This window comes from Acipenser ruthenus, chromosome 21, assembly GCF_902713425.1.
Source record: "Acipenser ruthenus chromosome 21, fAciRut3.2 maternal haplotype, whole genome shotgun sequence".
NCBI lineage: Eukaryota > Metazoa > Chordata > Actinopteri > Acipenseriformes > Acipenseridae > Acipenser > Acipenser ruthenus.
This window is the reverse complement of record NC_081209.1, coordinates 4151265-4179073: the sequence shown is the minus strand read 5'-3', so window position 1 is coordinate 4179073 and position 27809 is coordinate 4151265. Positions and strand designations below refer to the sequence as shown.

General features: G+C 42.9%; 2 protein-coding genes across 10 annotated transcripts in view; one reads left to right on the top strand and one right to left on the bottom strand.

Moving 5' to 3' along the window:
• The window catches only part of LOC117428031 (acetyl-CoA carboxylase 2-like), a 31761-nt gene extending 18309 nt beyond the window's left edge, over positions 1–13452 (top strand). For 4 of the 8 annotated variants that reach the window (XM_058994395.1, XM_058994397.1, XM_058994396.1 and 1 more), the window contains 30 exons: positions 2–115; positions 246–335; positions 874–992; positions 1454–1504; positions 2147–2170; positions 2629–2775; positions 2945–3044; positions 3396–3503; positions 3601–3657; positions 3801–3842; positions 4001–4216; positions 4590–4745; positions 5489–5692; positions 6177–6332; positions 6590–6709; positions 6816–7085; positions 7227–7324; positions 7817–7937; positions 8320–8430; positions 8544–8687; positions 8807–8927; positions 9398–9494; positions 9678–9774; positions 9953–10088; positions 10178–10355; positions 10533–10645; positions 10754–10908; positions 11159–11329; positions 11458–11594; positions 11850–13452. In XM_058994395.1, coding sequence (XP_058850378.1) covers positions 2–115; positions 246–335; positions 874–992; positions 1454–1504; positions 2147–2170; positions 2629–2775; positions 2945–3044; positions 3396–3503; positions 3601–3657; positions 3801–3842; positions 4001–4216; positions 4590–4745; positions 5489–5692; positions 6177–6332; positions 6590–6709; positions 6816–7085; positions 7227–7324; positions 7817–7937; positions 8320–8430; positions 8544–8687; positions 8807–8927; positions 9398–9494; positions 9678–9774; positions 9953–10088; positions 10178–10355; positions 10533–10645; positions 10754–10908; positions 11159–11329; positions 11458–11594; positions 11850–11976 — 3780 coding nt within the window. In that variant the 3' untranslated portion in view covers positions 11977–13452. Of the gene's footprint in view, position 1; positions 116–245; positions 336–873; positions 993–1453; positions 1505–2146; positions 2171–2628; positions 2776–2944; positions 3045–3395; positions 3504–3600; positions 3658–3800; positions 3843–4000; positions 4217–4589; positions 4746–5340; positions 5693–6176; positions 6333–6589; positions 6710–6815; positions 7086–7226; positions 7325–7816; positions 7938–8319; positions 8431–8543; positions 8688–8806; positions 8928–9397; positions 9495–9677; positions 9775–9952; positions 10089–10177; positions 10356–10532; positions 10646–10753; positions 10909–11158; positions 11330–11457; positions 11595–11849 lie in introns of those variants that run through there. The other 4 variants (XM_058994400.1, XM_058994399.1, XM_058994401.1 and 1 more) reach the window with 4 other exon arrangements.
• A 269-nt stretch (positions 13453–13721) lies between these two features.
• On the bottom strand, positions 13722–24522 carry LOC117427654 (forkhead box protein N4-like). Of its 2 annotated transcripts, none has more exons than XM_058994405.1 (10): positions 23288–24522; positions 22417–22520; positions 18253–18419; positions 17945–18057; positions 17513–17623; positions 17235–17362; positions 16838–16934; positions 16467–16674; positions 16010–16366; positions 13722–15691 (listed from the first exon to the last, which is right to left on the bottom strand). In XM_058994405.1, exons 2-10 carry the CDS (start codon positions 22500–22502, stop codon positions 15441–15443), a joined length of 1518 nt encoding a protein of 505 aa, XP_058850388.1. In that variant the 5' UTR covers positions 22503–22520; positions 23288–24522; the 3' UTR covers positions 13722–15440. The 2 variants fall into 2 exon arrangements, with proteins under 2 accessions (XP_058850388.1, XP_058850387.1); XM_058994404.1 differs by having other exon boundaries at positions 22417–22505.
• Positions 24523–27809: the final 3287 nt, after the last annotated feature.

Below are 27809 nucleotides of genomic sequence, written 5' to 3'. Positions count from 1 at the left end.
GGCTTTGATTGCATCCCACCTGCCCTCCTATGAGCTGAGACACAACCAGGTGGAGTCCATCTTCCTCTCTGCCATCGATATGTACGGACACCAGTTCTGCCCTGAAAACCTCAAGGTTAGTGAATTAATTTAACTTCCTGAATGACCCCAACGATTCGACGCACCCGAGTTCCACTGTGCACCCTTCCACACTGTCAGCAAAAAAAAATGAAGCTGTTTTTTAACAATGCCAATTCTCTCTGTAGAAACTGATCCTGTCCGAGACGTCTATTTTTGACGTTCTGCCCAATTTCTTCTACCACTGTAACCAGGTGGTGTGCATGGCAGCTCTGGAGGTAGGTTCTGATTTTAAGAGCTGGCTCTGGGAATAATGCTTGATTTGTATATAGATGTACCTGCAGAGTTACTGAGTTTTTACTCCATCCACTCAGAACTGCAAACCGGTAGCTGCTATTTCAATGTCAAAGTTCAACACTTTACAAAACATAAACAAACAAAGATGACCTACAATGTGTAGTTTTAGAAGAAATACAGTTCGATAATGTACAATATAGAATAAAAGAAAACAAAGGGATAAATACTCAATACCGTGATGCCTGAAGATTTAAATAGAAAGGAACAGTAAATCATTGCATCATTAACTATGTAGTACATGACATCACGTTAATAGATTTAAGTAGATAATAAGTGAGTGTAGTTGCCATGGCATCAAAAGCCTACAAGTACCTTCAGTGTTTGCTTTCAAACACACTTGACCTTGACAAAGGTGTGTTAGACATACTGAAATGTTGGGAAGTTGGCTCTTTTGAGCAATATATATAATGTGTGGTCCTGGTGTCTGTCTTTGCACACGTGTGTGTTTCCCTGTTGCAGGTGTATGTGAGAAGAGCTTACATTGCCTATGAGCTCAACAGCCTCCAGCACCACCAGCTGCAGGGAGGCACCTGTGTGGTGGACTTCCAGTTCATGCTGCCCTCGTCCCATCCCAATAGGTACGAACCCTGACCCAGTGGGATTTATACAGGAATACAAACCACACTCAAATGTAGTTTGAATGTACATTTAAGTGTCCTATAAGCAGTTTGAGACGTTGCCTCTTCAGCCTGTTATATTGCTTAATATGTATCATAAGAGGGGCATTGAAGAATGTACTAGACCTCTCGCATTACATTGCACTGAATGTGAACAGCAGGTACGAATACTCAGCAGCTGTATCTGACATCACTGTATACAGTAAGTTCATTCCATGTATAGTATAGCAGCAATGCCTCAGATGTTGGGGGTTAGCTTCAGAAGACCAAAATACCTGGCAAATGCTTTACTCAATAAAGAGATCTTAATAAAATATGTTGTGTACAGGCCAGCAGTATATGGTGTTGTCGGTTATTTTTCCACTGTGAAGAACACTTACCATCCCTTTGACTGGCATGTGTATATCCATTTGTATCACAAGTGTCGTCGTTCCCAGTGTGTTTCTCGCTCTGAGGTCGTATATAGCAGACAAGTATTCTTCTTCTGTTTTTAAGCATCTTTCATGTCTAGTCAGAGCACTTACCCCTACTCAAAATATTAACATTTAGCAGAGCGGATGTGCTTCTGGAGCTGGGGCTGCACTGTCTCTCTGGCCTGGACCAAATCAAACCGATAACACTGATCTAGCCAACATGATCTGGCTGTAGTGATGCAGTGCTTTTGATTTAGTTCAGGAGCATGTGTTGTAACATCTGGTCGCTTTCTTTTAAAATGACTCCTCTTTGCTATTTCAATGTCAAATATCTAAATTATTTATTTAAAACACTTTCCTACCCGTCATTAAATAATTGTCTGCACCTTTTTCATTTTTTAGTTTCAAGTTCAACTTTTTGTAAGTTTCTGAGATGGGCAGGGCTGATTACAGTACTATAGAGCAGAAAATAATGCATGGGGACTCTCAATACATGTAGAGCAATATGAACTACAGTAGTGTGCACCTTCACAGAGGGAAAGGTATTGGAAATGAAAAGTTCAACTGGACAGTGATAGGAGGAGCAGTGAAACAGTGCTTGTATCCTAGAGACCCCCAGATATACGGTATGCATTGTAGAGTAGTTGTTAGTAAGCAGCCTAATCCCATGCTAACGCACACATATTAATAATCTAATTTCAGAGGAAGCAGCCCTACTCTGAACAGGTAGAGTATAGCTTATGTTTGTGGCACAATTATTTGCAATAAAATTAACCAAGCATGTTTTTCTCATATTTTAAGGCCCATGTATTTATTTATTTATTTATTAATTATTATTGGTTTATGTAATTAACATTCAGCCATTTTTCTGTTCTCTCTTTGTTTGTCCTAGAACCTTACTTTTAATTGCAGACCGCCCCCTAGGGGAGATGAAAAAGATTGGCAGTCATTTTTGTTATGCTATCGATCATTGTCAATGAAATATAAATCCAAAAGGCTGAAGAATAATTGCTCCAAACCATGCACATGAGAACTGGCTTAAAGATTTGTAAACATGCATTTAAATAAATAGTTCAGTCCCATCTGCTGTGCAAAATCCCTCCAACACACACACACACACAACAGCAGCCCCTGCATGCCCCACGACTGTGCCAATAGCCTCCCTGCCTCTCCTCTGCCTGCAGGATGGCAGTCCCGGTCAGTGCTGGCAGTGCTGGTCACTTCGAGATGAGCCGCCAGGGCAGTGAGCTGTACATGGAAGGTAGCCTCTCCCCCCCTTGCCAGAGGATGGGAGCCATGGTCGCCTTTCAGAGCTTTGAAGAGTTTGTGCGGTGAGTGAACCGGGGAATGCGGGTTGACCTGGTCTGGTATGTAATGTAGGGTATGGTATGGTATGGTATGGTATGCATGTATTGCTCGGTGTTTGGTAGCTGGGATGGCTTGGATTTCCTACACATCCCCTTCATTTACTGATGGCTGATCAATTGTTTTCCCTTTCAGGAGCTTTGATGAGGTGATCTCTTGTTTCGCTGAACCCCTGATGGATAGCCCAATGTTCAGTGAGGCACGATCCACTTTCTATGATGAAGAGGACTGTAAGGTGCATGCATCAGAGGGAGACAGGGTTTTGTAATGGAGCACTGCAACCACATTACATATCATGTTTTTATTTGTTTCAAAGACAATACAATACAAACAATATATATATATATGATCGTAATTTCAATTTTACATCCAGTTCAATTCATATTGGCCAACCCTTTACTTGAACACATTACAATTCATAGTAATATAGTTAATATAAATGCAGTATAGATACCAACCCTGCTTTACAACTATGGAAGAATTTATTATTAGATAATATAAACCTAGAATAAAATCAGCTATTCTTTAAGTAACAAACGTATTACTATTTATTTTATATTAATCCGTTCCCTATTTGTGTTGACAGAGTGTAAGGGAGGACCCCATCCACATCATCAATATTGCTATCAAGTCATCTGCTGAGCAGGAGGACGATGCGCTAGTGAAGGATTTCAGCACTTACTGTCAGTCGAAGGTTAGTGCATAATGTAGTAGATTCAGTTTAATAAGACCAGGAGAGGTGTGTGTGTGTGTGTCATGCATTAATGCTTGTTTCTTTTCTCTTGATTTAGAAATCCATTCTCTTTGAGTATGGAATCCGAAGGATCACATTTTTGGTTGCACAGAAGGTCAGTGGATCTATTGTATATTATTCAATGCATGTCCTGTCATGTCTGGCCAAGTGCATATGGCATCATTATTTCAATGCATTATGTAAAAGGGGTTTGCCGAACACTGCAGATCCCATCGTGTTTGTTTGTTTTCTTTGCAGAGAGAATTTCCAAAGTTTTTCACCTTCCGCGCAAGAGACCAGGTAAGAGACTCCACACAAGCTGTAGCAGTTCCCAGTCCATCCATAACCTTATACAGTCAGTCGTACAATCAGTTCAGTGTTACGGATGAACCTATTCAAATGAGTTGAAATCTTGTGAAAGGCTTCTTGTGGATTTTCAGTCTGTTGGCGGTTCTCAGTTCCAGGAGGACCGTATTTACCGGAACCTGGAGCCGGCGCTGGCCTTCCAGCTGGAGCTGAACCGCATGCGCAACTTCGACCTGACGGCCATGCCCTGCTCCAACCACAAGATGTACCAGTACCTGGGGGCCGCGCGCGTGGAGGAGGGCACGGAGATCACAGACTACCGCTTCTTCATACGGGCCATCATCCGCCACTCCGACCTCATCACCAAGGTATACCACACACACCGATCCCCTCTGTCCCTGGCAGTCTCCACCTCTCTGAACCTCTGTCCTCGTCTCCCTGTTTGTCATTTCTTCTCTTTCTACGATGAAGTATTAATTAGATGCATCATAAAAGATTGTAGTCAGCAAGGCTATAGTATAGAAGGAATGGATTGAGCATAAAACTGTTCTGTCATAAACAACTGATGAGTTACATCCAGTATGTATTAACACTTTACTGTATTAAAATAAATGTCAATATCTATGTAATACGAATCTAAGGTAATTAATGTATTAGTAATTGATCTTTGTGCCATAATGTGTTACTCTGAATATGTAACTGGAAGATCTTGCTTGTGCTTGTGTTCCCTGTCGTTGTCAGGAAGCCTCGTTCGAGTACCTGCAGAACGAGGGGGAGCGGCTCCTGCTGGAGGCCATGGATGAGCTGGAGGTGGCCTTCAATAACACCACGGTCCGCACCGACTGCAACCACATCTTCCTCAATTTCGTCCCCACCGTCATCATGGACCCCTCCAAGGTCAGGCCTGGAAACAGCACCTTCCATTCAGCTGTAGTCATCACCGCACACTCGTTCTTCTTAACATACTGTAGTCCGTCCAAGTCCTCCGAGTCCCACGGTGGGGATGAGAGTTCAGTGGGCATCTACAGGAGCTTGGTATTGCTTGGTATTTCAGCAGTTCAGACCTCACCAACCTTCAACCATCTAACTTGGGTGGTTGGCGTTTTTTTTTTTTTTACATAGAACTGAATCTGCCCTGTGTTTTTTCCGAAATAATACAGGGTGTACAAAAAGTGTAGAGTATATCAGGGGTGGCCAACCATGGTCCTGGAGAGCTGCAGGGTCTTCTGATTTTCATTCCACCCAAGTTCTCAATTACTTAACTGAACCAATTATTTTCTTGGTCAACACTAACTTTTTTTTTTTTTTAGCTCTTTAGCCATTGATGATTTAAAGGTACCCAGAAAACAAATGTAGGAAGGGCGTGCAGTATCGTTGTGTGTGTTTAAGTGTATGCTCCTCCTCCTCTCCCTGTCCCAGATCGAGGAGTCGTGTGCTCTATGGTGATGTGCTACAGGTTTTTAACTGTGTGCTCCTCCTCTCCCTGTCCCAGATCGAGGAGTCGGTGCACTCTATGGTGATGCGCTACAGGTTTTTAACTGTGTGCTCCTCCTCTCCCTGTCCCAGATCGAGGAGTCGGTGCACTCTATGGTGATGCGCTACAGGTTTTTAACTGTGTGCTCCTCCTCTCCCTGTCCCAGATCGAGGAGTCGGTGCGCTCTATGGTGATGCGCTACGGCAGTCGACTCTGGAAGCTGCGGGTCCTTCAGGCAGAGCTCAAGATCAACATCCGCCTGACCCCCACCGGCAAGGCCATCCCCATCCGCCTCTTCCTGACCAACGAGTCGGGCTACTACCTGGACATCAGCCTGTACAAGGAGGTGACCGACCTGAGCACCGGGCAGGTACAGCACAACCAGGGCTGCGGGTACACTCAGCTGGCCATTCTATCAGGGGTGTCATTCCCCATACACTATGCCACAGACCGCTCCCAGTAACCTGGAGCTGTCCCTCCTATAGGATACCATTTAAAAACAAGACAACATTTCTTTCTATAATAGGAAATTAGCAGTTGCAAGTGAGCTTGGTCTCATGTAATGGCTGTGCACACAAAGTTCAGCTGGATTTGTTCCGTGCCAAAGCATGGTTGGCAGACCCTGTCTGTCCCTTGGCAGCATTTCATAACCTTTGCTGTGATGCTCTGGCTGGAATGGACGACCTGTGTTTGGCATGTCTGCACTTTGTTTATGCTATTTAGGGAGACCCAGCTCCTGTTTGAAATGAAAAAAAAAAAAAAAACTGTGCTTTTTACCTCTGATGCAGAGCTTCCTAACACTCCTGCGTAGTGAATGAGTCTCCAGTGTGTGTTTCTGCCTTGCCCGCTTGCAGATCATGTTCCAGTCGTATGGAGATAAGCAGGGCCCCCTGCATGGCATGCTCATCAACACCCCCTATGTGACCAAGGACCTGCTGCAGTCCAAGAGGTTCCAGGCACAGTCTCTGGGGACCACCTACGTCTACGACTTCCCGGAAATGTTCCGACAGGTAAGTACTGTAGTCTGATTGTATTAAGTAAGTGTATTCTTTCCCTGTTGTAAGCAGTCGGTCTAATTTTAGGCACTTTGGAAGAGCTAAAGTACACATTATGTTAAGGACAATGCATTTCCGCATGGTGTCTGTAGGGGATCGTGAATACCTGAGCTTTGTTTTTTTTTTAAATACACATTTTTGTTCTGTTTTCCACAAATCTGTGCAGATTGTAATTGATTTTAATTTGTTTAATTGATTTCATTTAACTCCAGGCTCTGTTTAAACTATGGGGCTCTGGGGAGGATTATCCGGATGTGCTGATGTGCACAGAGCTGGTCTTGGACCCTCAGGGCCAGCTGGTCCAGATGAACAGACTGCCTGGAGGCAATGAGGTAGTATGTCCCTCCTTTTGATCCTTGTGCGCTCAGCCCAGGCTGCCTTGAGAAATGCTTTCCTACCAGATGGAGACACTGTTGAAGTAAGCCTGTTCTCTTGCAGGTGGGGATGGTTGCGTTCCGGATGAAGATGAAAACCCCAGAGTATCCCGAGGGCCGTGACATCATCGTGATCTGCAATGACATCACCTTCAAGATCGGCTCGTTCGGGCCTCAGGAGGACCTGCTGTTCCTGCGTGCCTCGGAGTTGTCGAGAGCAGAGGGCATCCCACGCATCTACATCTCCGCCAACAGCGGGGCGCGCATCGGGCTGGCAGAGGAGATCAGACATATGTTCCAGGTGGCCTGGGTCGACCCTGCTGACCCCTACAAGGTGCAGGACCTCCTCCTTTTTTTCTCTTCTGTAACTTTTTATTGAGGAAATAATTCTGTAGACATTTGGCATTTAAATGTGTTGAAAAGGGACGTTGATCATCAGCTGTTGATGGTGATCTTGTGGTTTTGTGTGCTGCAGGGTTTTAAATACCTGTACCTGACTCCCCAAGACTACACAAGAATCAGTGCTATGAACTCTGTGCACTGTGAGCATGTGGAGGAAGGAGGGGAATCCAGGTGCGTGCAAACTGATTTCACTGTGTACAACTGTATCTGTTGATGCTTGCTTATTTTCAAGCCCTGTGTATTCAAGGCTCCCCTGTGTGGAGTTTATTTGCCTAGTTGTACTACCATTAGTATAGGACTAAAACTCCTGCAACAATATCACTCGCGTGTTTCCAATGGCACCTTATGTTTGATGCAGCATTATTGTATTGGTGGTTGTGCCTTAATTTGTGTGGCTAAAAAAGGGTGGTTTGAAATTAAAGGGAGGATGATCAGATAGGAGATGAGGACAGGACAGATAAGGAAGGGGGTTTGAAAACACAGACAGAGAGGGAAACAGAGGAAACCAGGGCTAAAAAAAGCAGAGAGGACAAGCTTACCAGAGACAGTGATCGAGGGGTAGGCTCAGGAGGCAGGTAAGGGCACTCGGCATCACTCTGTTGTGTTTCCCCTGTGCCGCTCCGACTCGCTCGCTCACAGCTGTGTGTCTGCTGCTCTTGCCAGATACATTATAACAGACATCATCGGGAAGGAAGATGGGCTGGGAGTGGAGAATCTAAGGGGCTCCGGCACCATCGCAGGGGAGTCCTCGCTGGCATACAATGAGATCGTCACTATCAGCATGGTAAGTGGTGAAGTCACTCAGTCCAGCTGCACTGAAGCCCTTAGTATTACGCCTCCTCTTGTTATTGATAGAAGTATTCTCTTCAGACTACCCGTCCCCCATACAGTAAACTATAGATCAGCAGTGGCCAATCACGGTCCTGGAGGGCTATTCCATTGTTGACAGGTCAGATGATATAATTAACTGTTTCAGGGTCTGGATGGAGGTTATTCATGTGTTCAGTTTAAACAATTTAGAACAGGGCTGGAACAAAGACCAGGAGTGGAAGGGCCAGCTTTGGCCACCCCTGCTGTAGATCTCGAGCTCTGAAAAGGATTTTTTTTTTTCCTCGTGTCTTTATAATTTGTTGCTGCCCTGTATAAAAGCTCGCTCCGTTCCGCAGGTGACGTGCCGTGCTATTGGGATCGGAGCGTACCTGGTCAGACTTGGCCAGCGCGTCATACAGGTGGAGAACTCCCACATCATTCTCACTGGAGCCAGCGCCCTCAACAAGGTCTCCTCAGTAGCAGCATTTCCTTTATCATGTTACTGTGTCTGTCTGTTTTTAGAGGATTAACTAGCACTGCTAACAATGCTACCTCGGTTCTCTGTTGGCTTGCTGTGCAGGTCCTCGGCAGGGAAGTGTACACCTCCAATAACCAGCTGGGTGGGGTGCAGATCATGCACAACAATGGAGTCTCGCACACCACCGTCCCCGATGACTTTGATGGAGTCTTCACCATCTTACAGTGGCTGTCTTACATGCCAAAGGTGCTGCACGATCCCCACAAAATTGCACTGCTCTGAGCTGTTTGTGTGTTACCGTGATGGGGAAGCACAACAACAAATTCCTCCTTGTAAGAATTGGTGACTCAAGTCTGTCATTTCAGAACAAGCACAGTCCCGTTCCGGTGATAACACCCGAAGACCCTGTGGACAGAGAGATTGATTTCGTCCCCACCAAGGCCCCCTATGACCCTCGCTGGTTACTTGCCGGAAGACCTCATCCCAGTAAGAATTATTTTTAGGAACCCAAAAAAAATTATTTATTTATTTATTTATTTATTTTCTTTCTGACATTTTAGAAAGACTTACTAAGTTATTTATTTATTTATTTATTTATTTTTTAATATCGCTATGGAAATAGTTTTTTATTATTGGCTTCATCTGCCAATATTCAGGGACAGACTTGTTTTCTTGTTTTCCTGTACGTATCAGTAAACAAGGTGACTGTTGCTTGCTTTTATGAAATTGACAATTTCTGATTCCTGAAGACAATCGAGAACACAGACAGATGGTGATTTATTACCAAGCTGTTATCAAGAGATAATATTTCAATCGCACTCTTTAAATCAAGAGCCACAAAACAAAGTTTCTCTGGGTGCAAAGCAAAGACGCTTGTGTGTTTCTTCTGCACAAGGCGTTGAGAGCACCAGGATCAGGGGGAATGTGGATAACGTTCATGATTTTGTGTTTTGCAGCTGTGAAGGGTGCTTGGCAGAGTGGCTTCTTTGACCACGGCTCCTTCATGGAGGTGATGAGTTCCTGGGCTCAGACTGTAGTGGTGGGCCGAGCCAGGTGAGTTGAATAGATTTGTAGAAAGGGGCTGTTTCAGCCCAAGAGACGTGCGTTTTGTTCACGGATAAACCCCTGTGTGAACGGTCTTTGACGTTAACTGAAAGAAGCGCTGTTGATTTTGAAAGGAGTATCCGGTTCCCCGGAGCGCAGACAGAAGGTGTGTGATTGTGATTCTTCCTGCAGGTTGGGGGGCATTCCTGTTGGGGTGATCGCTGTGGAGACTCGCACTGTAGAGGTAGCGATTCCCGCCGATCCAGCCAACCTGGACTCCGAGGCCAGGGTAAGTCAGTAGCAGGTGATTTGTATAGCTTAGATCCTCCCTGGATTTACTGTATGTACATCTACAATAGATACCATAGGAATCCAATATAAAGGCTTCACAGCTTTTAGTTTGTGCTGTATTGTATTGTATGATGTAATGTTTTGTATAATAGTTTCTCCACCCCCTCCCTCTCCAGCTCGTGCAGCAGGCTGGGCAAGTGTGGTTCCCAGACTCTGCGTTTAAGACAGCCCAAGCCATCCGGGACTTCAACCGCGAGCGCCTCCCTCTCATGGTGTTTGCAAACTGGAGGGGCTTCTCCGGAGGGATGAAAGGTGCCTATACAGGATTATATCTGGTTTACTGTTTAATAAAATTCATAGAAACTTTACTATCTGTATTGTCTCCTCCCCCTGTCATTCAGACATGTACGACCAGATTCTGAAATTCGGCGCCTACATCGTTGATGGCCTGAGAGAGTTCCGCCAGCCTGTGCTGGTCTACATCCCACCACACGCAGAGCTAAGAGGGGGGTCCTGGGTAGTGATTGACCCCACCATCAACCCCCTCTACATGGAGCTATACGCTGACAAGGAGAGCAGGTACCCTCTCTGGCCGTTCATTTATAGATGTATTAGGCCACTCCCGCTATGTAATATATGCTAACAGATGTAATATATATTTTTAGCCACGCTTACATTTTATCAAAAGTGGTATCTTACCTACTCGCTGGGTAATAGCGTTCTCTCTGTGACGTGCAATTCCTGGTATGTCCATAGGGGCGGCGTGCTGGAGGCGGAGGGCACAGTGGAGATTAAGTTCAGGAAGAAGGACCTGGTGAAGACCATGAGGAGGATCGACCCAATCTACTCCCAGCTCGCTGAGCAGCTAGGTGAACGGGGTTCGGGTATGGAGAGGGGTGCTTGATACGCTGCTTGTAAGGTCAACTATGTTGTATAAAAGTGTTAATGCACCCCCCTCTCCCCTCTCGCCCCGCCAGGCACCCCAGAGCTTTCTGACACAGAGCGCAGGGAGCTGGAGAGCAAGCAGAAAGCTCGGGAGGAGTTCCTACTCCCCATCTACCACCAGGTGGCAGTGCAGTTCGTGGACTTGCATGACACACCGGGACGCATGCAAGAGAAGGGAGCCATCACAGTAAGGGCACATCTTGATAAACCAGCTATCGGCAGAATTCTGCATTGGATAAAGGCATTCGGCTAGCCTGGATAAAGAATCGTGTTGCCAGTAAAATGATCCCACTTAAAAAGCTACTGCAACCAACTGCAGATATTGTGGATTAGCGTAGAAATGTAACAAGCTGCTTTTTGATTTGAAAAGGTTGTCAAGTCTGTTTTATGATGCTTTGTTTTCCCTAATCTTGCTCCGGACTGCCTCCTCGTTTCAGGATATCCTGGAGTGGAAGAACGTGCGTGTTTTCTTCTACTGGCGTCTGCGCCGCCTCCTGCTGGAGGAGGTGGTGAAGCGCGAGATCCTGCAGGCCGACGGGGAGCTGAGTGACGGGCACATCCAATCCATGCTGAGGCGATGGTTTGTGGAGACGGAGGGGGCTGTCCAGGTGGGTGCAAAACCTTTACTACTGGTTGTCCCCATCACCCACTGGGTATACAAACCCATTTCAACATTGATGATAAGCAGCTGCTGTTCCTGAGGGACGGGGTGGTTGATGTGCTGGGTGTGTTGCAGGCGTACCAGTGGGACAGTAACAAGGTGGTGGTGGAGTGGCTGGAGAAACACCTAAAGGAGGAAGACGGGACTCGCTCTACCATCAGGGAGAACATCAAGTACCTGAAAAGGGACTACGCCCTCAAGCACATCCGCAGGTCAGGGACTCGCAGAATCACTTTCAACCCTGTGCCTGATCAGGGATGGAGATAAGACTCCCATTGCAGAAGCAGTTTGATCCGTTCCTGGTTTTACGATGAGCTTAATAAGACGTGCCTGTACGCTGTGGCTAATTAAGCTCCTGGTACTGTAAAACCTGGAATGGGTGAAACTGCTATGCAATAGGAGTCTTATTTCCATCCCTGTCTGATGCCTTCCCATGTAACCTTAATTTTTCTTCATTTTTCTACCAGCTTGGTGCAGGCGAACCCGGAAGTGGCCATGGACTGCATTATCCACATGACGCAGAACATTAGCCCCTCCCAAAGGGCTCAGATCTCATGCCTCCTGGCCACTATGGACAACTCTCCTTCCAGCTGAGGCACCGGCTGGGCACAGAGCAGCTTCACGCCTTGCCTGCTGTGCTGTAGAACAGGGACTAACCCACTCAGGATCAGCAGGGATTCACTCACTGCCTCTGATAGAGGCAGCTCTAATTATAGGGCCTGGGAGTCCTTGGAATAAATCTTGTTTGAACTCCTGATAAATATTGTTACTAAGCTGTTCACCTCACACTGTACAAAAGGACTGAAATTGCAATGACTGGGTAACCCACTATTGGTAAAATGAAGACAGTATTCTCCTTGGTCTTAAGGGGTTGCTCGTTCCCTGTGCAACACTAGATTGGTTTCAGGCAACACAACATTACAGTAAAGCAGAAGGAATTGCAGCTTAAAAATACATCTTGTAATAACATGTTATACTGGTCTCTGTTCCATTTCAGCATCTTCAGATGATCAGATTTGGCTCGCCAAATAATGACACCAGGTACAGGTGTGTGCTTAGTAAAAATATATTGATTTGAAGGTTGAAAAGAATACTTTAATGGGGGGGGAAGTAAGTTTACCCAGAGAATGTCCCAAAATGGTCAGGTTTTCTACAAAAGCACATTTTACAGACGGATACAGTTGGTTAAACTAAATAAATCAGGATTTGAAAAGCAGTCTAGTTTGATCCAGCGTGCACTGCCCTTAGGAGCAGCGTAGTGGAACCAAGGAACTGAGGCTTTGAATGTAAACTCATCACGTAAACTCACAACGCTCCGAGGCCCTGGCGTCCGTTTAATGTTAGCCTGTGGATTAAGTAGCTTCAAAAGCACACACTGCCGACAGACTCAGCTCTTGGGTAGCTGGTTTTTAAAACATCCGAGCGTTTTTAAAATAAATCCAGAATAAACATTTACAGAGCCAGACATTTTTCATTATTTATGCCAGCTCTTCATTTTCTTGCATCTAGGATTTATAAACTCGGTGAATTTCAACGACTTGAAACGGAGCTGCTGCAATGAAATCTTTGCGTGCGACAGTATCAATGAAATAGTTAGGACACTGAAAAGGAGATGCCCAGCAAGGAAAATAAAAAGCACTTGCATTTTGACTAAGGTGTGTTGTGGGGATGTTTTTGTATGTGCGTGCGTCTTTCGACACACTGATATTTAAAATACATCAATTTTTTATGACCATTTAAACATGTGTTATTGTTTGTACTGCTTTCTTGTCATTTATTTGGCTTCTGATTAACTTACACAAAGCATTGTACTCATGGATTGTATGTGTTTTTTTTTTCAGTTTTCAGTTGTACTGCATTTCAGTGCCATGGATTTAACCATCCTTCCTAAACTGGGCTATTCCAATGCCATCTCTTTTATGAATCCTCTGTTTGTAATCGCATCTCTCATCTGGGCAACTGTAAATTCACAGACATTGTAAATGAATGTATCTTTTTTTGTTTTTGTTTTTGTAAAATGTTTTTGAAAATCACAAAGAAAGAAAAACGATTTAATAGATTTCCACGCTCCGCCTGCGTCTGTCTCCTTCTGTGAAAGTAGCAGGGCTAGTTCTGCCCAGAGTTTCTGAGCCACATCTTTAAAAGATGTGACCCTGCTCAATGGCTTATAGGAAAGTGCCCAGCTGTCCCGCGGCACTGTGCTCGTATGCGTTGGGGTTATAATTTTGATTCGGAGACCATACCGAGGTTCTAAAGTGATTTTAAACTGCTTTTTGTTTTGGTGCGCAGTCGATAATCTTGAAATACTGTAAAAGAAAAAAAGACGGATTCCTTTTCATTTAAATATTTATTCCTAAAGTGGATGTTTTTACAAAGATAATTTACTATTATTCCTTTTAGTACACCTAAAATGTATAAACAAATAACAACAAAAAAACAATACTTTCAACAAACGCAGCTGATGTATCTTATATGAAGTTTTCACTTGGTAATAATGAAGGGTAAAGCTGCAGTATCCCTCATTAAGTGATGTACAAGCTATGGATGTATCATTTTGATGAAGTATTTAATACAAAGTGTTTTGGAAGAAAACGTAATTAAATCGTACAAAAGGGGAAAGATGAAACTTGCAGTGCAAGCCTCTTAATAATTATAACATTAACACCAAATGTATCCATTAAATAAGTTAATTAATATTAAATATTTAAATGCATTTAGCATTAGGTCAATGAAAATAATAGTCGTCTTATAGTTAAAAACACAACAAAAAACAAAGGGGCTTTGATTGGTGTTTTTGTGCTGAGAGTACAAGAAAAAGTGTTGGCATCTCTTTAATTAGCCTTAAGGAAATATAAAGCACTTTATAATTGTGAATAGCATGCACACTTTTCCTTTGATGAGGACGTCTGTAAAATGAAGAGCTGATCACATATAAAGGGATAATGCAGCCTGAGAACATGTAAACAGTGCCTGATTAACATCCAACACGCCTCATCTCTCTCTCGTCACATCAATAAATAGAAATACAAACAGTAATACTGCCTAGCACAAGCACAGAAAAACACAAGACACCGCTATCTATTATTAATAATAATAATATTATAAATCTAACATTCAACACTATTCCTACCTTGTTTTGTCAAATGAACCATTTTCTTTCATTTTTTTGTTTTGTGGTCGCTCTTTATTATATTACACAGTTCATACCGTTCAAATTTACATTATTACATGTGTTTGATAAAACACAATTATATCACAAGAAGTCTTTTGCAACCATCACAGATGCTCAGTCACAGTTAATTGCTACCCTTAAATTAAAACACTGTCACATGGTTCAAAATACATTTGATGTGCACAGCAAGATATTAGCATTGTCCAGCCAGACCTCAATCAATAAAGACATGTACCATTTTTTTTCCAAATTCTATATAATGCCCCATGTAATTGCCCTGAAAAGGTGACACATGCTTTTGGTTCTTATGCTATATCTGGCTTTACAACAGCAAAACAACTCTTAAAAAATCAAACTCAACTCTCATAAATTGAAGTTTGGAATCTGCAGTTCAGTATTTGAATGAAAAAGAGACAATTGTTTGGATGCAGAGACTTGGATACTAAAGGATCCTTACTGTGTTGAAAGGGAAGAGTGTATAGGAGAAAAGTTCTGCCAAAAAGCAGAGAAGTGAGTTGCAGCCATTTAGTGTCATGATCTGGGTCATGAGCAGACATGTCCTGCATAGAGGGACAATGCATTGCCTGCCGGAATCTGCCTTTCTCGGAACTGGGTGAAGGGGTTTCACTGAAGCCTGACAGGAATGTGTGAAAGCATACAGTGTGCAACCTGGCCATGGAGTTCACTGGTGTCACCTGGTGCTTGCTGTGATTCCCACAAAGAGCAGAGGAGGAAAGGAAGCGAGTAGCGAGTAGCGAGCCAGGGATGGTGCATGTAGATCAGTGCCACTGTGCAAAAAGTCAGGCGTTTAAATGTAATTTATTTTTTGAATTCAAACAAGTCTAGTTTCTTTACAGTCTCTTTGATAGCTCTCTCTCGGCTGGCCCTATAGCAGAGCGATGGGCTTGTTGTTGCCCTGCGTGCTCATGTACTGGGACGACACCGTGTCCAGGGTGGTGTACGTGGTGTAGAGGCCCGTGACCTGCAGGTCAGAGAAGGAGAGGTCACTGCTGCGGGACACGGGGGTCAGGCCGGCCGTGCCCAGGTCACAGTCCGAGAGACGCAGAGGGGAGTTGCTGAAGGCGCCTAACGTGTCCAGGTTGAAGCTTTCGTCCTTCATCTCCTCCCACAGATTTCCTGCAAAGCAATTACAATTTGTTTTTTCCATTTGGAAGGTATGTTTTTTCTATTTTTTGATTGTTTTTTGTTTTTTTTAATTCCCTTTGAATTGGCAACCCTGTTTATAACTGCAACCCTGACACATGTGCAGAAAATTCAGATATTAAGATTCTTGCTGCAATTATGACATTCTACGACCAGGTGCCACTGTACACTACAATAAAATCCTAATTAAATAAACAGATAACTAGTGACACTATGTGCCATGCAAAAATATGCCTAATCTATGGTGCTGCTACCCTGTAAAGCATTATAAAAAAGTGTTGTGTGCCACACCGTGCAGAGCGAAGTCCATGATGCTGGGGTCCAGTGCGTCCACCTCCGTGCTCATGTCGGAGTGCAGGCTGAAGAAGTCGTGGTGCGGCTTGCTGGGGTGCTGGCCGAGGTCGGGCATGGTGTGGAGCGGGGGGGTCTGTGCGGGGGAGGGGGAGCAGGGCGCCAGGCGGGCGTGCGTCTGCAGCTGGTGGTGCTGCAGCGGCAGGGACTGCAGGGACAGCGTCATCACAGGCTGGGGGGGCAGGGGAGTCATCCCTCCCTGGGAGGAGGAGGAGGAGGACAGGTGGGTCATCCCAGGATCACACGGCTTCCGTCTGCACATCTCAGGCCGGTCTGTGATCAGCTTGTCCAGTTCGTCTGGGCAAAACAAACAAACGAGGCGTGTTAGCTTATTGGAAACCTCTGAGCTATGACGAGGTGGGAATGGCAGTGCTGTTGGGATCTTCACCGCGCTCACCTGGGTTGGCCATGCTGCGACGGATGGCGGGCAGGTCCTTGCGTTTCCACTTCTGCATCTCCTCCTCCATCTTGTCGATCTTGGCAGGGTTGAGAGCCCAGAGGCAGCCCTTGCGTGACGAGCTGCTCATCTTGTTCTCCACCTTCTCGAAGCACTTGTTCAGGGACAGGTTGTGCCGGACCGAGTTCTTCCAGCCATCCGGAGCTGTCTGAAAGGAAGAATCGATCATTTTACTCCTGCACTTTATTTATGGGATGCACCATTGTGATAGACAGAGAGAACTACATTGTCTTGCTCTGCTCTGCTCTGCTCTGCTCTTAGAAGTCAAGGCTGTAGAGACACCCAGGCAGTGGTTGTTTAACCCTCCTTACCTTGAAATAGGGAAAGTGTTCCTTCATGAAGCTGTAGATTTCACTGACGGGGAGACTGCCTGTCTTGCTGTTCTTCAGAGACATGGCGATCAGGCAGCTGCAAATCAAACCCACATGAAATGAAATGATTGCTAAAGGAGTCGTTTCAATTTGCAAATAATAGGATTTGGGGTTCTCACCAGCTTCCTTAATTACATTAAGAACTAAAATAGATTGTTGTCTGAAATACAGCAAAAGGGTTTCAGACAACAGCAAAGCGTAGTTAATTTGCACTGCAGGATACCTATGCTAGTACCACACAGGAACTGGAAAACAAATTATTGCAAACTAGTGCGCATTACCTTTTGCAGGAAAACCTACGATTAACACCCCCTGCTGAAAGAGGCAAGGTGCTCACCTGTAAGAGTAGATGGGTTTGGGGTAGGATTTGGGCTGCAGGTCCTGGTTGTGAGGGGCGAGGCGTGGCTGGCTGAACTGGGTTTGGGTCCCGTACGAGGTGTTGCTGTAGAGACCAACTGGAGAACACTGGGAGGGGAGCAGACACCCAGTTAGCAAGCAAGCATATAGGAAAGGGGTCTGGACTGATTTCCCAGGTACTGTATAGTTAAACATCAAGGGAAAAACAGGTTATATGAAAGACCAGCTTTGTGAAATCAAGTGCTTTTCCATTCTTACCTGCTGGCTGGTCTGTGAGAGGGTGTAGACTTGCTGGGCAGTAGGCTGGTATAGCGTCTGCTGTTGCTGGTAGCTAGGGGATAGCTCCCCACTCATAGAGTACGGAGTCATCTGGACGGTGCGAAAGGACATTCCAAACTTTAAACAGTGCTTTCAGCTAACTTGAAACATTCAACATCATGGCTAACAAGGGGCAAGAAAACCTACAAACATCTCCTCCCCTCATGACAGACAATACTTAACATGGGTAATGTGTATGTATGCATGTATACAAGCACAATCACACTGATGTACCTTAGACATCACACCATATATACACATAGACAGTTATATAGTATGCAAAAGTGTATCGTTTATAAAAGGTCTGTCTACATACTCTGAAATACGTATCTCTCTAAATCCTTACTTCCATACTCAGAGATAGATACTTACATTACCACTGTGGGTTGCCATGGTGTTCATTCCCATGATGCTGTTCTGCATGCTGCTCTGAATGTGAATCATGGCACCCTGTCCTCCAGCTACATTCATGTTGTTCATTTGGGCTGAAATGAAAACCATCCGGGTGTTTATAAGATACCGCCTTTACAAGATGACATCACGTGTCGACACTGATGATGTCACAACGGTTTTGTGACATCATTTTGATGACACCTGTCAGGTTTTTAACGACATTTATTAATACTAAAAATAATAATACACGTATGTATTATTTTTATAGCAGTCTTGTGACTGGTTACCTGTTTGCTGCTCCAGCATGGAATTCTGGGAGTTCATGCTGAAGTCAAGGCGTCCCGTTGCCATCTGCTGTAGTCGGGGCACGTCCACAGAGGTCAGCCAGGAGAGGGACTGCAGGTCACTGGGGAGGTCGTCCTCGCTCAGCTGGGAGCGGTCGGAGGTCAGCAACCTGAAGGTAATGATGCAATTTTAAACTGGAAATCCCAGACTACCTCCTCATCTCCACTGGGATATTTTAAACTGGAAATCCCAGACTACCTCCTCATCTCCACTGGGATATTTTAAACTGGAAATCCCAGACTACCTCCTCATCTCCAATGGGATATTTTAAACTGGAAATCCCAGACTACCTCCTCATCTCCACTGGGATATTTAGGCCAAAGACAGTTCAAGACGTTTCAATGCTTCCTTTGTCAACAATGTTTTTTTTATTATTATTAAAGCTAATTAGATTATATTAGAATACGTGTATTCTATAAACTTTTTGTTAGTATGATTGATTCCCTGCAGTAGTTCCATCTTATTAAAAGATGAAGTTAGAAATAAGAATATTCTCGAACCCCAGATCTTAGACACACCCTCTGCAAGTACTGTGGATCCAGTAGAAAATCTTATTAACAGTAAAATGAATGATGTTAACCAAAACTATCCATCCATCTATATTATCTTTGTGATTTAGGAACTTTGGGTTTTTTGGGGGGGGGTCTGTTTCTGTACTTATTTTTTTCACCCATGAGAAAACTGAATGCCTTCTTTTTTTTGTAAAAGAAAGCAGCGATGGCTTTGTAAAAAGAAAGCCTGCCACTTGAATCCACTCAGTGCTCCTAAAACCCCTACTGTAGTCGGAGTACAATAATTAGAGTCGCCATGGTTACCATTACTATTCAGTTATTTTGCGAGACCAGGCACTGTAGGGCCCAAAAAGAAGGAGACGTCAGGTGACCACTCTCCCCTCTTCGCCATTGGCTGAATCATAAATAAACAAGGGCATGAAATAATTTGAAAACCGGGCAGGCCAGTCGTTTGCAACAGTTGGCTTGTCTATTGAAAGATGATCATCCATTGTGTCTCAAACAACTGTTGCCCAGTGGCACGTGGCCCCATTGTCTCCCCAGGCCCTTCCTTAATTGTTTTTTTTTTCGGTGTGTTTTTTTTTTTTTTTTTTTTACAAACCCGTGCATTAATCTGGCGGAATGACAGCCGACACACAGGGGACAAAAAAATGCCATCTGCTCCCCTGATCCTTTCCAGCCCTCTTACACCCCCCCCCTCCCTGCCAGTGCAATAGAAGAGGTCGGGAGGGGCGGTGGGGGTCAGGGCACATTGCACACGCCTCCTGCCGCCAAATACATCTTAAAACATTTACCCCACCCCAGCACGCTGTCTGCCCTGCACCAGAGTGTGCCCTCAGCTGGGTAGCATATCCATTAGAATGCTTTCAATTCATTACTGCAGCCCTGGCCTTAATGAAAATCCAACAGACTGGATTTATATCCTTATGCATTTAATAGGCTGTAACATTAGAAATCTGGAGTCCTTTTGTATTTTGTGTAGATTCATTTTAGCCTCGCTCACGTCTGATGAGCATTTCCCTTATAATAATGCAGAATGTGTATAAATGACCTAGGTCTGGTAGCATATAAAAAAGGACACATTTGCTTTCAAATAAGATTAAAACTGCGTATGGTGTAAGAAATAAATTGATTATAGATTCATGCAAATCTGTAGACAAATAAGATGGTATTGATTACAGAGTCAATAATCTGGAGAAAAAAAAATGCATACAAAGAGCCTTAAACAACACATCTCTATGATGAATCGAAAATCTTCTACAGAAGTATGAATCATAACAAAATAAAATGTCAAATTTATATATATATATATAAATACCTGCTCTCTTGACTTAAAAATAAGTCTTGACATATCAAGGGCAATAATATAGTATACCTACAGTTTACCGTCAATATGGCCTAACTTTTAATTAACTGGATTTGTGAGTTATCAAATCAGGGGTTTTAATCTTGAAGTTCTCTTTTAATCAATGAATCTGAACAATTGATAAATCTATTGATCACACATCTAACCCCTGTGTAATATAAAGGTGGTGTAACGGTGTACCCCCGAAAAATGAATTGATGAATCCAATTGAGATATAACAATGTCAAGTTTATAAATACAACAACCACACCGCTTGCATTAAACCCTTTAAATCACTTTAAAACGTGTGAATGCGTCTACTGAAACACCTGTTGATGTTTTACCTTCTCATGTACCGACCTTAAAACAAACGTCAAAAGGAAATCCCCTTACATGCGCCAGCTTATTGTTACAATCTCCAACCGGCGTATTTTACTTACAAATGTGCGGGTTCGTTTGGCATAGATGGCATATAGATTATGGATTAATTTACTCCTACACGATCTTGATTTTAAACTCAGCAGGGCCCAATGCGTATTTTGCTGGCGTGACCTGAAGTGTTCAGTTTCGCTTGACCCGTTGCCATAGCTGCTTTTTATTTGTCAAACAGAACATGTCAAGGTATGCATGCCTCAGTTGATTTGCAATCAATAGCTAGGTTATGTGTTCACTAAAGTGCTTGTGTAAAATAGCTATAAGGTAACGAGTTGTGCAACACAGAATGACGTGACAATACATTCCAGCAAATACAGGTTCAGAATAAAGGCCTATACTAGACAGTGAGCAATATAGTCTACAGAATCGCCTGCAGTTTTACATTGCTGTTAGCCGGGCAAAAACAACCACATAGGGTGACTGACATGAAATAAAACATAAAGATAATACGTGCTTAAAAGAAGAAAAAAAAAATAATTAAACTTGCTAGTTAAACAAAAAAAATTGCCTACTTGAATTATGTGTGGGCATTATTAATACACTGTGCGTAGGCCTATACACATGCTTTGTTGATATCCGCTTCTAGGCTATATCTTGTATGTTTTAAGATACTACACACGCCCCTCACCCGCTCTGAACAGGATTCCAACTTAATGTTTGAAAACAGAAGTTGCCCCTTTGTATGGATACAAAAGGCAGTCTTGAGTGCCTGCATGCCTTCCTAGATGCATAATATCCAGCCTCGTTCTCTCTCACCCTCCTGCAACTTACCGGAGCCTTTGTGAGAATTCTAACATTAAACACCGCTTATAAAATAATGTGCACCCGGGGTCACAGCCAAGAGCAGCTAATGTATCTGTACCAGACCTCGATTCATTATTTTAAATAAACGGACCCATAATCCCAGCGACTAGGATAGGACATGTAATTGGCAGCGCTCAAAGAAACGTTTCAACACTTTAGATCTTCACAACTTTTAAAAATAAACCTGTTGCTATATTTATACATGCAATAAGCACCAGATTAACCCAAGGCATATCATACCAAATAAACTTTATTTTGGCAGTGGATAGTATTGAAGAAGATGAGTCCAATATTTAGCAAATCGACCAATGCTTTTATAGAATCACCAGTCAATGCGTCACGCTCACACATTCTACATGCATCCCACTTAATTACATTTCCATTACATTGGGGTTTTGGGTGTTGTCATTCCTGCTGAACTTGAGAATTAATCTGTTGGTCGCTCGGCACTGCAGAGCCGTTTCTCATTACAGTGAGTTAAGGAAGAAGAGAGAGTGAGTTTCCCAGAAGTTGTTCAGCCCCCCTCGCCCACTCACTCCTTACTCCCTCGCTAATTAGAGGCCACTTCCCCTTCCCCTGACCCCGGGAGCTCTCTTACCCCCCCCCCTCCCCGCCCGACCGAGGGGCTCAACCCCCAAGTGCTGACAGCAGGAGTGTAAACAGAGCCGATGGGTTCTGACACATCTATTCAGACTAGACATTATGAAAGAGGTTTTGCATATTTGATTCCTAAACGATTTCTCCCCCGTTCGTAGGCACAGGGCACCAGGCTATTGGCAACACAGACGGCAAACATCGAGGGGATTTCCTAAAACTTCTAGAGGAGACCTTAACCTTAATAAAATGAATGTGCGCACAATTTAAAAAGAATTTCTACCAGCACAAATAAAGACACATATATAGATACACATGTAGAGTATAATTGTATTATGACCACTTCATACCGTACCGATAACACAATCTGCATTAGCATTAGCATGGGTATTACTATTATTATAGCTGACTTTTACCTGTAGTCCTGGGCTGAAGGGTGATGGCTTTGTCCTGAATTTCCAAGAATTCCTGACATTCTGGACGTGATTTCGCTTTCTATCATCTCCTAAAGGATTGAAGACTTCAATTAAGAAACACGCCCTTTAAGTAGCTGTCCTACCTTTCATCTCAACGAGATCCATGCATTATTTACATGGACCTATATTTAATCAATCTTTATACAGCCCCGCTTCAACATCAATTCTGGCAATCTGTTTTGTAGATTGTAACTGATGAGTGTTGCTGAGTTATGAAGTGTTTTCAGAACAAGGGAGTTACTGTTATACAGTGCAATGTGTATTCTTTAGCGGCGTTCTTTCACAAGGCTGATAGCATTTCTCTTTAAGCATAAACGTAAAAAATGTGTTTCATTATAATAATCAACACAAATACATTTGAAATGATCTGTTGACAGAATTGTATAAATAAAAGCAACACTGAACACATTTACTACAGACATACATTAATATAAACGCGCACTCATGTCAATAAAAACATTTACTACAAACAAAAACGGACTATTGGGTTATGTGAATCAAAAGTGAAAATAGCTATTTATATAATGTACATAATATAATTATATAACGCCAAATACAACACAACTGTCTGTAACCGATTATAAACTGCAACAGAGACAGTTAAGATTCAAGTGATTGGCACTGTATGTGCAACTAGTGTCCAAAAATACAACTCAGATAGCATCCTATTTAAAACTGATCTACTAAGGGGGTTGCAAAACGAAACATTCTCATTAATAATAATAATAATAATAATAATAATAATAATAATAATAATAATAATAATAATAATAATAATAATAATAATAAACACAGTTGTTGAAAGTTGTACCTGGGTGGAATTGCTGTTTTCCTGCTGCTGCGCTGCTGCGGTGCTGTCTGTGTCTTTGTATTTTATCAGCACAGTTGTCTCTCCAAACCGTTTTTAAATTTCCCTCTCTGGCGCTGTCCAGCCCCGGCACATGCGCACTGACCACAAAGGGGGGCTCCTATGTGATCAGGGATCTGTAGCCTCACAGAAAGATGTAGTCTTTGCTTTGACTTGGCTATCAGATAAAGTCGCCCCTCTCCACAGCCGAACTGCACAAAACGTTCTGCTGTTTTGTTTGTTTGTTTGTTTGTTTGTTTGTTTGTTTGTTTCTTACACGTACCAGTATTTCTATGTATGTTATATATTTATACCTAATCCCAGCTGTTTGCCTTGGGTCGAACTCTCTTAACAGTCACTGGAAATTAACAGCGATTAAACAGCTTATCAGTATACTCCTACTCACAGCCTTAATGGAGAAAAAACGTTGCAAAGACTCATTTGTACTTATATATTCCAGCATGAAGCTAAACGTCTATATTCTATAAGCTGTTATTCTTTTCGTAATATATATAGTTTGAACCCATATAAGAGTTTTTTTTGGTTTTTTTTAAGATTCACGCTACTGCACTGTGTCTTAATGGTTGTAAAAGCACTTCGCTGGCAGGTGGATCTCGGAGATACTAGTTGGTGGAGAAACGCAGGAGGACAAGGCGTGCTTAATAGAAGTATGTAGTTGTACAAAATGATCCCGAATTTCTTAACTGTAAAACGATTGCTGACTTTCCAAACAACAACAACAACAGAAAAAAAAAAAAAAAAGTTGTCGTTTAGTCTCCCAATGGCCGAAGTCCAGAAAAGTTCGAAAAAATGTTTTAAATCATTTCAAACTTCTTCTTTTTCTCTAAGACCCAGGCTGTTCCAGCCTCTGATCCTCCTCTCGGTGTCTTCACTTCGCCCTTGTTGTTCTATCTTGTTTGTTGCTGCTTGTCCTGGTTTGAAATGAAGCCGTTGGCTTCTTGTTGATCCAGACCCAGGCTCTCTCTCCCCGCCGCTCTGCCCGCGTCTCAGCCCGGCTGCTGCCGCGGGAAAGGCGGCTAGGGTGGCGCGGGGGGAGGAGAGAGAAATCCTGGGAATAATACTGCAGGCTAATGAACGGAACGGGTCTATTAAGAGAGTGGGACACCCGAGCAATCATAAAAATAGAAACATGTAATATTGCTTATATTTAATATGTTTAATAAGCATATTATGTAATATTAATCGTACAGTGACCTTCATAATTCCATACATTTTAATACAAAACGCATTTGATTTTAAACCCTGCTACCTTTATGAAAATACCTGTAAAATATAGCAATATTTATTCTATCAAATACCATAGCTCCCGAATAGTTCTTTATAGTGTTTTGTTCAGTTTGGCAGTGAATGTGTTTTGGATTTTTGGTTTCTAATTCATTTTGAACAGTAGTCTGCCACAAAGGTACAATAATCCAACTGGTTCATTTTATTTGGTATGGCAATTGAAATTTGCAGTTGGGTAGCAGAATTTTTCCATTCTGTAATTTATTTTGCTTATCTATAAGAAAATGGCAGGCCTGCATATTATTTACTATTACAATCTACATATTTCTTATTTGTCCAACATGCATACACGATAACGGATCTGTTTTAAAATACCAAAGCTATCTAAAAAGACAAAACATTCACATAGGAGTGAGAGGGAACAGGGTGTATGATGGCATTTTGAAACATAACGTTGTGACACACTTCAGTCATAATTACGTTTTCAGTTAGACGCCCCCACAACTGCGCCGACAGTACTACTGCAGTGGTAGTATGTGCTGATTTTTGTCTATGTACCTTTAAACAGTGCACTTAACCCCTTCCATGCACGGAATATTGAAAATATCTGTGGGAAAAAGTAGTTTTGGACATATAATAAATATATTTTTCATTGAATCTTTTTTTTCTACATAGCCTTATATGGGGGTGGGGAGGTGGCATGACCGTGCATTTGCGTCTTCCACATGTCCTCGTATAATGAATAGAAGAGTTTCTATCCGTCCCCATCTGAGGTCGGCATGCATGAAAGTCTTTTTGTTTTTTGTTTAAGTTCAGATTCCATTCCCGAATTTGCTAATTTGTTTACTGTTATATCGACAGTCGTGACTATGGAAGACCATTTCGCTGCATCTCGCCGGTGTTATATAAAAATAACCTGTGAAGGTAACATTGTGTTTTCCTGTAGCGCACAGCACCACCTTGTGGCCACAAGGTCATTTTACTGGGGCTTTTTTATTTATTTTTAAAGAACACGAGCATTTCTCCTAATTTCAAATATACAGGTTGGGCTGGCACATCAGTTGACAGATCATTTTATTAGGGTTAATGAAAATACATTTGCAAGATTGTACATTGCCGTCCGTTTGGCAGTGTGTTGATCAGCTGACTAGCGCCCATGTTTGCAGCTGTTTCGACTCTTTTGAAGATTTAGAGCTTATCTGAAGTCTTTTGATTATGGTTTGTTTCTAAAGGAAGTTTTCTCTTAACATAGTTTTCTATTTACTAATCACACACTCACCTGGTGCTGTACTACTACGACTATCATTTCTACTGCTGCTAATGCACATTGTAATACTATTAATAATAACACAGAAGGGAGCTGATTTATTGTAGGTTTTAATAATTCAACTCTGGATTGCCCGCAGTAGAAGCGGCACACTTTCTAGGAATGAAGATTGAAGATACTTGTCATGTAACTGCTGGAGGATCAACATGAAAGTCCAACTCAAACGATTCATTTTTAAGCCCCTACACTGATCCTGTTTATCAATCTGCCGCCACGCAACTGATGAAAATGAGTGTAAAATTCCACATGAATAAGACGATGATGGTGTTTTTGTTTGTTTTTCTAGGGAGGAAATACTGTATCCTTTGAATAATTGATAATTGGAGTCCGGGAGTCGTTAAGTGTGAAATTGCAGATGAACCCTGTTGGGATCTGGTCTGTGTCAGAAGCCTAGCCTCACGGGACTGTACAGATGGTGGGGAATCGCAGTTTCACAATAGGCACAATCGATGATTACATGCATGGACGTAACGGACAAAAAAGATCTGCCTTCTCAGACCTGGGACCTCCACTGGGTCCTAGTGCCCATCAGATTCAAACATGCTGCCGTCTCAGAGCAAGCACTGTGAAAGGACTTCACTCAAACCATGTAGATTACTCTTAAAGTTACAAAACCCGCAGTCAACACACACGGTATAGTGTTCACTGTTAAATACACTTAGAATTATTATTATCTTTTGGTAACTTTAAAGTGTGTGTGTATATATATATATATATAATATATATATATATATAAACAAAATGAGTAATTTATACTGTGGAGTAAAAAAAAAAAGCCTGAAAATCATCCCTAGAATTTTGCAATCCTTTCTAAAAACTGAATATCAAATAACGTACACTACCCTTCAGCATATCGAGATGTAATACTGCCCTATTGTTTAGTCATTTTAACCCTAGACAGCACCAGCTGATCTACGCTCAGTGGCAATGGCATTTACACTGCAGTGTGATTTGAAAGCCCCCTCCTCTCACGCTGCTGCTCGCTAGTTGGGTTTTGATCTCTGGCTTTACCCTCATGAAAGACAATTACAGTTAAAGTCGTCAGTGCAACTACAGGCCCTCTTGAGTTAGCTGTGTTTATGATGCGTTTATAGAGTGCAGCTGGACTGCAGTTCCAAAATAGTGTTGTGGCTTTTCCATGAAAGCATAACACGGTGGAGCCCAAGTATTTCTGTAGGGAGAAAAGCTGCTATATTTATTTAACTACACCCATGGATTGTAAACGCAGTGTGGGTGGCAACAGGTGCTAATCCGATAGGAATGAATAGAGACGTGGTCCGTAAAGAGAGAGATCTTCAGACTGCTTCCATATTAAAGGGTCTGGCAAAGGCTGGTCTTGCTAATGAGGAGCTGGTCTGTAAGGAGCTGGCCACTGCAAGGGAGTTTACTGCATTCTGTAATCAGTGCACACTGTTGTAGGTCCTTATAAAAGTTTACCATAGTAAAAGCATAGCAATGTGTAATAAAGCACAGTGAAAGCATGGTGAAGAATAGCGACGTATGTTACAGCATATTAATAAGCATGGCAAATGTGGGTAAACTGGTAAATGCAGAGTATAACCATGGGAAAAGCATGGGGGGAAACGGTAAAAAAAACCGTGCTAAAGTTTCACAGCAGAGGTTGCTTGCAATGGGGTTTTCCTGGTCAAATGTTTTAAACTGATAAATAATAGACAATAGAAACAGGGCAGCTCCTGGGGTTGTATATCTGAGGTTGTTTCGGAGGAGGTATGCTGGTCTCTGATGAGCCTATAATCCAGGAATGTCTGCTCTGAAAGAGAGATGAGTCCTGATACACGGGAGAGGAGAGGTCATGCTGGGATCTCAGCTGGGATTGCCACACATTCAAAATACCCGCCGCCTCATTACAGGACTAACTGCAGCTCCACTAATCACTGATCACTGATCACTGTC

Excerpts from the sequence above, each read along its gene's own strand:
- LOC117427654 (XM_058994405.1), bottom strand. The coding sequence starts at position 22,502 with ATGATAGAAAGCGAAATCACGTCCAGAATGTCAGGAATTCTTGGAAAT. Across the intron at positions 18,420-22,416 it reads CCTTCAGCCCAGGACTACAG|GTTGCTGACCTCCGACCGCT; the intron begins GTAAAAGTCAGC and ends CATTACCTTCAG. Across the intron at positions 16,367-16,466 it reads TCGCAGCATGGCCAACCCAG|ACGAACTGGACAAGCTGATC; the intron begins GTGAGCGCGGTG and ends TGTTTTGCCCAG.